At 38.7% G+C, this 14,062-nt stretch overlaps 1 protein-coding gene across 1 annotated transcript; it reads right to left on the reverse strand.

The window, feature by feature from the left end:
• Positions 1-6,383: 6,383 nt before the first annotated feature.
• LOC124291340 lies at positions 6,384-11,813 on the reverse strand. Its single transcript, XM_046728319.1, has 4 exons — positions 11,557-11,813; positions 9,345-9,436; positions 8,308-8,541; positions 6,384-7,080 (listed from the first exon to the last, which is right to left on the reverse strand). The coding sequence occupies exons 2-4, from the start codon at positions 9,406-9,408 to the stop codon at positions 6,545-6,547; spliced, it is 834 nt and encodes a 277-aa protein (XP_046584275.1). The 5' UTR covers positions 9,409-9,436; positions 11,557-11,813; the 3' UTR covers positions 6,384-6,544.
• Positions 11,814-14,062: the final 2,249 nt, after the last annotated feature.

The raw sequence follows: 14,062 nt of genomic DNA on the forward strand, positions 1-14,062 counted from the left end.
CTGGTGTCCCCCGCCGTGATGTTGCTGGAATATTGCTAAAAGCGGCGTAAAACCAAACTCAGTCAGTCTAAGAGCACTGTCCTCAGTCAAGATTTGAAGACACATAAAAGTATATCTTCGTTGATGTGTAAGTCATTGCAAGTGACATCCTTTACTAGAGCATGTAATCGTTTGACGCTATGTTTGCGCATGCGTAGTGCAATCTCTTTGCAATCGCCAAGTAAAACGGAATTCTGAATATTGGCGACTTCTGTTCATTCTTCAGTCTTTCAGGCTGACGTCGAATTGGCCTCAACCAACTGTGATATTACAGTAACAAACCTTGACAGACTTAGGAGGATTTGGAGACGAGAAAGAAAAGAGGTACGTGTTTGTTTTTGCTGGTGGTGAATCGTTTGAAATGTCACTCCCTGATCTTTCATTTCGGGTACAATGTCCAGTTCTGACATTTCGGCCAACAAACGATCTCTGTCTCTTATAATGCTTTTGTTTGTGTTCAGTGTTCTGTGCGCAATAACTGAAACATAAATTCCAGCAAACGTTTATGTAGTCATCAGGTTGGCGGCGTGTTCTTTTCTATTGCAATCATTCAATAAAGATCCCGAACGCAAGTGTTAATGTTCTTAACTTCCTATGCGTTGCCATATCTACCTTCCATGGAAACATGGTCAATATTCTTTTGATTTGGATGGTCTCTTTTCATATTTTTGGGGTGTTTTTTGGGTGGGGTTTTGGTAATCCATGGTGAGTTTATCTTGATTCGTCATTCAAACTCCCCACCCACTACGGAGAATCATAAAGACAATGCTAACTGCAAGTGGAATTCCGACTTGCAGCACCAAGGATACCCGGATGATATACTCAAGCAGAAAAATAAAAAAGTAATCATTCCACCATATTAGCCCATGAGCCACCGCCTTCTGGGCATAATTGAAGTATTTCAAGTTCAAATGTGTAATTAATCATAAGCCAAGTTATCTGACAGCACTTTTACATAGTTTCGTTCATTTTTGCAGCACAATATACATGCACAGGGCTTGGCATGACCAGTCGATTGATAGAACCGGGACCATTCTACCACCCGTCTAGGTGAAGGAAGGGTCGAAGTGGTGTATTGGGCCAAGTAACGCTATTCCTGGAACCAGTGCCCCTCACCTAAACCACCATAATCCCGTCCTCTACCATCACAGGAGTGGAACCCACGGCAAACAGGTTGCCCAATTTGGCCGCCTTCTACGACCAGCAACGGGGTGCTGTAGACACATTCTGCCCCGCGTCCACATGGGGGAAGAACTCTTACCGTTACCCAGTACTCAGCACGAATAGGTTGCTCTTCGCGAGTGCCTCACAGCATCGGAATCATCTGCCATTCCTCGTGGAGTATCGGTTGCTGCAGATCCTGGGCAGGATGATCTCTGGCGTCAAAGATAGTCCCAAAATGTTCTATGTGATTCATATCGAGGTTTCCTGCGGGCCAGGGTAATCTTCGACGGCATCGAGGTATAGCCCCAGCTGACACACAACATTTTCTCAACATTGTGGCATCGTCGTGACACAATGTTGTCACAACGTTAGTATTACATCATTTTATAACGTTATTTCACAACGTTGCAGCAAAGTTACATATATACGTTGTCAAAACGTTGTGTATCGACTATTACACAATGTTATGTGTCATTGTATCTGAAACTTTGATGCGACGTAAACTCTTTCCCGAATATCGTAAGAACAAGAGCGTATATCGAATTATTCGTAACTTCTGCAGAAAACAAGATCGTAGTGCATTATGTATATTACACTTTTGTGATTACTATCCCATAAATGTACTGAAGTCACGGTAACGTAATTTTCATTCGTACTGACAACGTTAATATCACGTCACTGTGCAACGTTACTCACAACGTAATAACTACATTGCAAATTTACGTTGTGGAAAAGTTATGCTTTGAACTCCTCACGACGTTATATCAACGGTGTTTCAACAAAGTTTTCTGTAACACTTTCACTCTGAGATTCTTTCTTTACCATTTGACCCTTGACGATCATTGTTAGCATTGGACTTCAGTAACCAATGTTTGTCGTAAGAGGCGACAACGGGATCGGGTGGTCAGGCTCACTGACTTGGTTGACACGTCATCGTATCTGAATTGCTTAGATCGATGCTGTTGATCATTTTATAGTCGGGTCTAGACTCGATTATTTACAGACCGCCGTGATATAGCTGGAATATTGCTGAGTGCGGCTTTAAACAACCATCCAACCAACCAACCACAAAATCGTATACAAAATAGATGGAATTGAACGACCGCATTAATAAAACATCGATCGCAACTTTACTCCAGCATATTTGACGATTCAAATTGCGACAATTTTATCCCAGTGTTATCTGCTGGAAATAAATTGAACTGCCAGTCTAATAATCAGAAATGATATTGATCCGTGAAAATGATGTTCAGTGGCATATGAAAATACCTTTGTTTCCATATTATATTCCTGAAGTAATAATAGACTTCAGAATTCGAAAAACGCATAATTGAAGCATTGAACCATGTGTTTTGATTAACATATGTTCTTGTCATTTTAAACTCAATTAGCAGATATGTCATATACTATTTGAACATAATATTCGGAAAATCACAGTGGAACTTAAAAATTGATTTTGTTCCCATTTGTTCTATTGTCATACCAATAATGGTTATGGATTGTGGATTTTTGTTATTTCCAGGTAATGAGTATATATCCTTGTTATAAAAATTCCAATAATGCATTTTAGGAACACACGTGTAAGTAATGAGTAACCATAACTTTCAAAACTGAATAAAAAAATAACTGTACATGTAGTTAAAACACTTCTCATCTTACCTTTTACATAACCTCTGTCGACATGTGAGGAAATTTAATCTTGGATGGGTGGTTGTTGGATTTCACCCATGACATGAACAATCTAGAAACATGCAAAACTAACTAACATCATTCCTTGAATAAGTGGCAAAATACATATCAGTCCATTTTATTGTTGTACTAAAATAACAAAGATTGTTGCCGGTGTTGTAGCTGAAAATTTACTAGCAACAGCTTTAGAGTCAAAGCCATCTCAAGACTTGTTGAAAGAGGTTTATTGAGCATTGGGCTCGAATTGTTGCGAGAGTTGCATGTTAGAGGTTTACAACTTGTTCAGCTTGACCTGAGCTACTTTACATATGCATGACACGGGAGGTCAAATGGCACAAACGGCAGATCTGGTTATTTTCATTAAATAGGGGTGCAGAGAATGTTATTAATGTTGCGTTTGTGTGAAGCATGCATACATAGATTCGTTACAGAACTTGTCCCGGAAAACAACACTTCTGAAAACCCCCAATCATGTCATGTTGTAATTGAATTGTTTATAGAGTCATACGCTATCTAGTTTGGTTTGCTAACTTTACAGACGTCAGTTTTTTCACAATCCGATTCACTCTCGCTCTCACTCTCTACACCCAGTTCAATTATCACTTTTTCTATTTCATGTTCAACTGCAAATTTCTGTCCCAGTAGTTGCTTTCCAAATTTTCAACATGGGCACAACAATCAGTCCACTCGTTTACACCAATCGCCTGACACAGGTGCACCCCTTCACAATAATAGACCCAACCAGTTGTGACACGGTCACGAAATTCATTAGTATTCACTTGATCAGGTCAAGCTGAACAAGCTGTAGAATTGTAGCTATTCTATAGTACTGTCGGAAATAGAAAAATACTGTTTTTAGGCTGTGACTCTGTATCCCTAAAATTGACACAATTGCAAATAGCAAATGTCGAAATAACCCACTTCGGCCTAACTGGGCGTTCAGTGGGATGCGTAATACGATATCAAGAAAAGCATGTTTACTCGTAAAATCGGGCAAAACTTAGAAAATATACGAATAGCTGCTGAAAACAATAGATCAGACTATAGATGGCAATTAGGTCGCTCAGCCAGGTATGACGACGGACCGTCGACTCACCTGGCATGAAATGCACGTGCTGCCTACAGGCACAAGGGGTCATCTCAAAGATATTTTGTGCTTTTTCATGTGTGTTGACTACGTCTCATCTACTGATTAACATCTTACGTGTCTTTCTTTCATAAAGTTTATGTTGAGATATGTAAGAGAGTATATATGATACCCGAAAACCATAGAAACGCATCGTAGTATATAGGTGGCATGACCACCCGAAGATCGACAGGACTGGATATTATTTGTAAATTGTTATGATGTGCCGTGGTCCTCCCCAGTATAATTGCCCTAAAGGATTATCTTATCTTAACTGATAACTCTATCCCCAAGCCCGACCCCAGGTTTTGCTTTTGAGGCGAACCGCATTGCTCATTTCTGCACTAATTTCCCCTCAGTTAAGTCCTTTTTCTCCGTTTCCTATCTCTCTACCACTGAGACTGTAGTTAGGCCGAACATAGTTTAACAGATATTTCACACTTTCACATATCAACTACATAGATAGCAGAGATAAATGAGAAAATACAGTTTTTTTCTATTTCCGTCAATTCTATAGTTCCTTGACTTACCGCTAGCAATTATAAGCTTGAGTTGCAGCACGAAACTTGATTTTGAGAGCTTGGCATGTAGTTGGTGCTCGAGGACAAGAGCTAGACTGTTTCTTCCTTTATGAGTGTTTTGCGTGTTTTGAAAACGATTTTAGAATAGGAATAGTATCCTTGGAAACTGTTGTGCTTAAAAGAACAGAAACGTAAATCGACAGCTACAGAATTCGGATACCACCCCTATACCCCTGAAACGATGGAGCGTAACCCCATCGATATTAGCGGCTGCCACCCCAGTTGTCGCCGTAGTCCTCACTCGTTTCCCTTTCCTCGATAATTTCTCTCTGACCTGGCGCAGTAAGGTGGTCTTGCCTGTGCCCGCTTGGACCAAAATCAACAGATTATGACATTCGATGGACCCTCTCACTGCCCTGTCTGCCATGTTTGTTTGTTGTTTTTCACCCACACACGTGGAAATTGACCAATGACAGCCGTTTTGTGTTCCGAGCCATTCCGGGATTTTCGGACAGTGTCGATGTTTACCGAAGGGCGGTCAGACGTTTGTTCAAAACGGAGGTTAGTGCTAATGAGAGGGTCAGTGGTCAATTATGAAATGCAGTTAGACAAACTGAATACGATGAGCAGAAGGCCAAAAGAGTAATCTACAAGCTCAATGCATTGTCTTGTGAAAAAAGTAAGATTTGATTGAACGCACGTTAAAATAGTCGGGCTGTCCGGCTTTCGATCAGGCTTTTAGCATCGCGAGTGTCAACCCTTGTGTATTTTATGTAACGAGTGTAGCAGGAGAATTTTCTAAAAAATATCCATTTCTTCACCGATTTCGTTCAAATTTGAAACATAAGTTACTCCTAACATATAAAAACAATATACGGTTGCAAAATACTAGATTATTGTTCAAACAGTGATTCGAACCCGTGTTACCAATTTGTTTTACAATACATCAATCAGTTTATGTGTAAACAATAGGTTTATACAGTATGGAATATTTTGCAAAATTTAGTTCAGAAGAGTTGCTATTTTTACATTAGTGATTCTAAACTTTTGATACGAAGTATATGTTCTGTCAGATGTGACAAGTTTGTATGTATTTTATATTTTAGCGAACCCGTGATAGGGTTAGGATTGGTCTTCGGTAGCCCATGCTTGTCGTAAGAGGCGACTAACGGGATCGGGTGGTCAAGCTCGCTGACTCGGTTGACACATGTCATTGGTTCCTAATTGCGTGGATCAATGCTCATGCTGTTGATCACTGGATTGTCTGGTCAAGACTCGGTTGTTCTCAGACAGCCGCCATATAGCTGGAATATTGCTTAGTGCGGCGTAAAACTAAGCTCATTCACTCACTTGTTTTAACGGTATGTTTTGCGCAGTTTATTTCAGCGTTATGCACTGCGCAATCTTCTGCGTCGAATCACACCGGAAGCAGCTGGTTTTGGGTTTTAGTTTTGTCATCGATCGCAACAGCGATATTTTTCATGAGAGTAATTTGGTTCTAAGGCGTTGCATGCCATACTCCTATTCCCCATGGTGTAAGTACATACTCAATATGTTTAATAATGTTTTGCAGTCCAATTTAATCCATATTTCTATCATTTAATGTAAATGAAGCATTCATAAAATCTCTTTCTGCTAAATTTGGGTAGGAAACAGTGTGTATTTTGGCTCACGTGTGTAGATCTTTAGTTTGTAATATGTTTAGGCAATATTAGTAAATATCTGTTTTCTTGTAGCAATTTACCGATTGATGTTGAGTGATACTCTCTCGGCAACTGTCAGCTCGGAATAAAAAGCTTACAGCACAGTATATATGAAGTGCACACAATGACAAAAAAGTCCTGTCCACACGAAATATTTATTAATAAGTGAATGCTTATCTCTCTGTGTGACTACATGGCTGTGTGACATCTGTACACATACACAGTCAATGGTAGTCATCCAGATAGTTGGATGCTACAAAATACATTTGTTTAGTGAAAGTGAGCTAACCGTCGTGCATTACTCATGTAAATGGTGCCTGGGTGTGTTCTTTCTTTGAATCGAAAAGAGATGCATATGAAGGAGGCTGTGGCATGTTTGTCCTTGGTGTGTAGGAAGGTGGTAATCCAATATCCGTTTGTTGTCCGCTATATGTAGGGCAAAGTGGTGGTGCAAAGTCTGTCTGTTGACCACTATACGTGGTGCAAGATGGCGGTGCAAGGTCCGTTTGTTGACCACTATATGTGGCGCAAGGTGAAGATGCAAAGACCGTTCGTTGTGGAGGGCCCATTACGCTATTGCCCGCAAAAAAATTCGGATAGGTTAAATTGGTTGACCTCATTGTAACCGGAGTTTGTCCTTGTACTAAATTCTGAGATGGAGGAATTATGTCCGTGACATCATCTGCCATCTGCTCCTCATCTGGGTTTCTTTTCCTTTTGATACAACAACAACATATAACCACCATTCCGATAGGTAAGGCGAGGATACCAAGTATTTTTCCAACAAAGCCATCAGCATCGTAGTCGTCATGATCGTGTGAACTCGAAACTGGTGGATCTATGAAAAAAATGAAACACTAAACATGGTAAACAAAGCCCGAGGTTTGAACCTATCGGACGTGAACACACCAATCAGCCACGTGATCAAACGCGGTGATGTCAGTAAATACATATCTTTACATGATGCAGGTCTGACGACATGGTGTAAAGAGCTGAAGTGAGTGAGTGAGTGAGTTAACATTTAACGTCACATCGGCAATATTTCAGCCATATCGTGAAGAGCTGAAGAATCTGTGAGTGAGTGGGCGAGTTAATATTTATCGTCATATTTCAGGACGAGAATGATCATGTATCATACTAAATAAAATAAAATTAGAAATTAAAAACCTTTTGACGATGAACAGTAAAAATACTAGAGTATCACAGATGACATAAAACTAGCATGTAATCACAATACGATACAGAGAACAATACAATATAAAAACAGGCAATGGATCGCCATCTACTGAAGGGAGGTCACCATACTAGGATCCGTGGGGACTTACAGCACTTTTACATCAAACAGATCGTACAAAACTACATGGATGTCTTTAATAAGTGATTTTATGGTTAGAACAAGAAATAATGAAATATAAATAAATCATTTTTGTGAGGACAGACAACTGACTAAACCTAATGTAAAGAATATTATCATGTACGGAAATGGCATTCATATATCAAAATCATCTACCTAAATCGGATTCTATAGGAATATGAAAACCAACAATTATATTGAATTGTATTTCCAAGATTTGCCCAATAAATACAAATTTTGATTGAACCAGGTTACATCTTCTTGTCATTGTGTACCAGGTGACTAAGGCATAAAGTAATATTATTTGCCCGATAATGCAACTTATATATGTTAAATCATGTTGAAGGTGGATTCCATTATTCAACTGTCAGTATCTTAATGATTTAAGAAAAAATTCTTCTAAAAATATGATAGTCATACACACCATTGCATTTAAAATGATTTGTTTCAAACTAAGAATGGCTCAGTTCTTTGTAGATTTAAGTTGTAATATTGTCGCTATTGTCTGTATTATTGACCTCTGTTGACTCCTCATTATGCTATGTATATAGCCTGAAGTGAAATATTTCAGTTGGAGTTCCGTTTTTTAACGGCTGCTGGTGTATCCCAGCAAGGGGTCGAACCACTGACATTCTGTTCTTTCTACTAGAAGGTGTATATTATTACCGACACGTACTATTTTGTAATATTAATAAAACATTGAACGCCTACCTGTTTGATGAGGACAAACTCCACTGTACTTGTCACAGGTGCCATAACTACACGAACATGCGTGTGAACAGTATTGGCCATACCAACCATCTTTACACTCGAAATAACACAGGCCCGTGCGATAACATCTCTTGCAATTCGGATTACATTTTTCACACTCTCCATCAGTCTCGTAATAGCCTTGCTTGCAAACAAAACAACTATTGTAGCACAATGCACAGTTCTCCGTACAATCTGAAAAGGGACGGACATTTCTCAGTGTATAGACAATGATAGACTAACATTAATGAAATGGGACTGAACAATGTGATGATTAAATCGTATTATTAATCAAGATGGTGACATCAGTGAGAGGATATTTTGTCTATGGGGTCAGTTGCAATCACTGATGATGACAGCTACTGTGACCATTCTGGTGATGAGTGGTGAGTATATTGATATTTTTCGAAGGACGGTGGGGATGATAGGGCCAATTGTCGTTCCTAATGTTAACATGGTAAAAGTATCAATGGCCAGTAATCCTCACTTTTAGATCTTGTATGATCAACTGAAGAGATGGAAGGTACTATGAAGTACCGAGAAGAAGGGGATTCCTGACCCGGCATCTAGACTTGGTGATGATAGCTAGGTCGTGACGTCAGGGATGTTTGTGTTAATGGAGTAATTGATGTGATTGTAATGCGGAACCCACAGTACACAAAATAAATCAGAATACACGATACTGAAAACTGTTGCACATTTTAAGCTGAAACACCGACGCTGAAGGACATATACGATTTGTGTGACACCAAAGCGATCGGATTAATGAAACGGTAAACCTGGTGTATCCTTGACAATCAAAGGGACAGTATCGGAGCCAATCCATAACGCATTTAAAGCACCGAGAACTTCTAAGCAGCATGTGTGCATCATGTCCCATAGGATATAACAATAACGTTTTTCATCTGTTGCGACAACATGCACCACCCACCACACCCTACCCCACCACTCCCTACCCCAACCCTCATACATATGCCCTAGAATAAATGGTGACATACTTGCTGCTGCCCCTTCATCAAAAAGCGCCACCGTGAGTCCCAGAACAAGGTACCACCTGGACATCTCTTGCTGTCACTCTGTGCTGTCAGATCTGTGAACGAAACATCCACTGGTGTAAATGAGCAGCTTCGTGCACAGTATCTCCAGTACATCTCTGTGCTCTGAGGGGAAAGCTGTTTTGGGATGTTATAACTCATGTGCGATTCTCAACTGTTTCTTTGCGTTGATTCACGCTGGTAATCTGATACGGGACAGTTCATGTTTATCACATCGACGGTTCATTGAAAATATCAATTTAGTTACCAGACAACAAACAACCAGTCGACAAGTTGTCGGTTTATCATTAGAACAAAGTATGTTGCTTTTTCGTTGGCGCCTGGATGTGTTCCCCTGTTCAAGATAACATTGATTAATCAAACAATGTATTAACGTTTAATCCTTTGATTGAGGGTTTGCAACTCCACTAACAGCTATTCTCCTGCTGCGCAGCATATGACATGACGTGTAATACATACAGCAAATCAAATCTTTTTATAACCCAATCTCAGAATGTACCAGACATGACAAATGCCAAATGCGAACCTGACAGATATCATTGACACCTCTCAAGGGCAGGAATAAACAGTATTGAGTGCAAGTTATCATACTTGTTATAAAGTCATCAACTTAACACCAAGTGAATAACGGCAATTACCCGATGTAGAGCTTATACCATAAAACATAATGACAACAAGGAAGCAGTAAGTGATGTATCGTATGCAATTTGCGTCAAAAAATAAGAGTGGTCGCTGTTTTGAGTACATAAACTTAACTTCACTTATGCAAAAATAACACATACACGTAATTGCTGTATAACTGCACATACATTTACACATACACGTATGTAGTTGGCTGTATAACTGTACATACACACTTACACATACACGATATTGCTGTATAACTGTACATACACATTTACACATACACGTATTTGTTGTATAACTGTACATACACACATACACGTAATGTCTGTATAACTGTACATACACATTTACACACATACACGTAATTGCCGTATAACTGTACATACACACATACACGTAATGTCTGTATTACTGTACATAAACATTTACACACATACACGTAATTGCTGTATAACTGTACATACACACTTACACGTACACGTAATTTCGAAATTCTGTATAACTGTACATACACATTTACACACATACACGTAATTGCTGTATAACTGTACATACACATTTACACATACACGTAAATTCGAAATTCTGTATAACTGTACATACACAGTTACACACATACACGTAATTGCTGTATAACTGTTCATACACATTTACACACATACACGTAATTTGAGCATAATTGTACAAACGCACTTACACATACACGTAATTGCTAACTGAACATATACAGAAATTCCGTATATCTGTGTAAATGTGTAACTGTACATACACACTTTCACACATATTCGACTTGAAATGTGTTCGTAAGCATAATACGATCAAGTACAAGATTTCAAGGGGATTCCCCTTGTTTTAAAAAAACCCTTTCCCTTGCTTGTCCGAAGTGCAATTTGCTGCTTGGCTGATGCTAATAAGCATCAGGTAATTATTACACTGTCACCGACTGTACGAATAAACGAGTTTTGTTTCTCTTTACTGAGCCGTTGACCAATATTCACCACCGCCCCTATCCCTTGGGTACTTATTCAACGAACAGAAAACGTTTATCCAAATCATACACTTTGTATTTCATCACACCAATGAGTTATCGCAATCTCCGCAAACCTCTCCCTTTCTTATTGATATGGTTTAGTATCCAGAAGTATGCGATCAATAAACTATTACAGTCCGTCACATTTTTAACCGAACAGCGCTAATATACAGCGAGAATATCCGAATTACAACACTCTTTTTATCTTTATTTTGATTGTTATGATTTCACATTTTGGCGCCAACACGTAAACGTTTCCGTGACCACATACACTCCCTCAAACTGCCCACATTCTTATTCGTCTGAACAAGGCTAGTAAAACCAACGTTCAATGAAACCGAATGTCTATCCGAGTTTTATTCGAACTATATCCCTTTGACCGAAGATGGCATCACAAATTGTCTGACACAGGATGACAACAGATCGTTGTTTGTACCTCGTATTCTCATCATTTTATATAACACCTATTCATTGACTATTGTTTGCCAGTATCCTTACCTAAAACGACTGAACAACGATTAAAATCCGGATTTTGGTACTGCCAACGAAACAGCTCCCGTTCTTCAAGCGACGTTGTTGGTGGCGCGTCGTCGTCGCCAGAGTTAGAACAGTTAGAGGATCCTTACAGACTTTTCTACGTACATTTCACAATTGTGTATGATGCACCGCGGAGACAGCTTACTGCACAAAGGTTATGGGACGGCCATTCCTTGATGTGAGGTCCAGGAAACCGAGTATGGGCGGTGTTAACCTTCGATAATGACCTGTGAATAATTATGGCAACGTGATTCTGAGGCAGGCGGTGTTCCGCCAATAGTTCCCTATGAATAATGATTCCGATTGGAAACTGAACGTGTATAAGTAACATTGCATTTATGAGTGAGTGGGTAAGATTTTACGTCACATGGGTATTTCAGCCACATCGTGACTAAATCAAGTTCTAGAATTATAATAATTAAAGGTAAATTATAAACACCTGTCGACGAACGACAGTAAAACGACTTGATGATTAAAGATATAAATGTAAAACTATTAAATAAATCTAAAACATTTTAACTATACATAACATGACAATATATATAGAGAGATGGTGTTGATTTAAGTCTCACTTTCTGTACATTGTCATATAATACAAACATTTTGATGAACTTTAAAGGAACAGAAACTACCCGTTAGGTTATCAGAGACTAAATAGTCTAATATTAAAACTAATGAAAAACATTATAAACATACAATATGTACAAACATAAGTTAACTTAACACGTACAGGTATGCATACATACTTACAACTGTCAGTCACACATACAAACACATATGCATGCTTATACATAAATTACATACATACATACATACATACATACATACATACATACATACATACATACATACATACATACATACATACATACATACATACATACATACATACATACATACATACATACATACATACATACATACATATACACACCCATACAAACGCACCTACACGTACCAACACACAGACACACACACATTACATACATACATACATACAATTACATACATACGCACGCACGCACGCACACGTACATACATACACACTTACAAAAATACACAGGTATTATAATCATACATTACATACGCACATACATCCAGATACAGGTATGTTGCATACAATACCATTTAACACAATGCAAACAATACAATGAAATACAATACAAGACAATATACGGTTGCATACGTACAGTTTATACAACACATCATATATATACACCATGTGATACAGTCATCCAGTATTAATTGATTTGGAGCAGTACAAATGAATGTAAAGGTAAAATATTAACATTTTAAAACTTAAGATACAAGTTGTGTATAAAGGTTAAGATAATGATTGACGCCGTTTATACATGCTTGTTACTGTCTCACAGAGGTGCTGGACTATGTCTGGTGTGTTTAATAGATGCGTAAATTTAGTAACTGCAGATGAGTTGTTGAAGCGTGGAAAAACATCAGAGTTTTGCATTGTTGAAAACAGGTCGTATCGAGGGTCGTTGTACACATCAAAATCTACAAGGAAATGGATTTCACTTCCTATTTTATCCGTGCAAAAGGGACACACCCTAGCGTTGAGAGATACTGTGGGTCGAGTGAGTGAGCGAGTTAATATTTAGCGTCACATCGGCAATATTGCAACCATATCGTGATGAGAACAAATCAATATCAAAATAATGATTTAGAACGTACAAAAACTGTCATCGAAGGACAGTAAAAATACTAGATTATCAAAGCTCTTAATTTAAAACTAGTATGCTATCATAAAAATAAATCACTAGAGACAACAGTACAATATAAAAACGGGCTATAGATCACCAGCAACTGAAGGTTGATCACCATACTAGGGACCATAGGAACTTACAGGTACTTTAGCTACCTGCATGGACGCTAGCTGGATTTATATCAACTCTTCAGCAGCTGGCGATTGTAGTCAGATTTAACCAACATACTACAAGATCACAAAAATACTACATTTAAAACATCTGGTATATTTAAATTTCCTTTGAATGTTTCACAGGGGCGTGTCGCGTTTAAAAACAGCGTAGAAAGACACATAGGTATATAGACCCTACCCTAGTACTATATAAAAGGAAAGGCATGTAACGACGAAACCAACCCCACCTCAATCAAAGCTAGATTGCACCTAGTAAAATATTTTTAAGGCCCGCCTAGGTCTACGGATCGAAAGCGAGATGATTTCCCTACAAAATGAGCTATAAATGATCACAATCGAATTATTATTTCAAAAGTTATACGCCACGACTCACCGAAAACAGCTACCTCCGCAATTCCAAGCCAAAATCATGGATCAGCCAAGACAGCAAAAACTCACCTTTTGAATTCGTTTATTAATTCAAGGCACGTTGACAGCACCTATGTAGGGCTAGATTCGATCGGCAGCGGTATTCCACGGCCCAAAACCTTTTTGCAACATCTACAGATCATTTCCTCGACAGTAAGCTGGCAT

Source organism: Haliotis rubra, unplaced genomic scaffold (genome assembly GCF_003918875.1).
Source record: "Haliotis rubra isolate DU_JTF1 unplaced genomic scaffold, ASM391887v1 Scf49, whole genome shotgun sequence".
In the NCBI taxonomy this organism is placed as follows: domain Eukaryota; kingdom Metazoa; phylum Mollusca; class Gastropoda; order Lepetellida; family Haliotidae; genus Haliotis; species Haliotis rubra.

Coding starts and splice junctions, on each gene's coding strand:
- LOC124291340 (XM_046728319.1), bottom strand. CDS start 9,408: ATGTCCAGGTGGTACCTTGTTCTGGGACTCACGGTGGCGCTTTTTGAT. Junction 8,542..9,344: donor TGATGAAGGGGCAGCAGCAA/GTATGTCACCAT, acceptor GTCCCTTTTCAG/ATTGTACGGAGAACTGTGCA. Junction 7,081..8,307: donor AGTTTGTCCTCATCAAACAG/GTAGGCGTTCAA, acceptor TTTTTTTCATAG/ATCCACCAGTTTCGAGTTCA.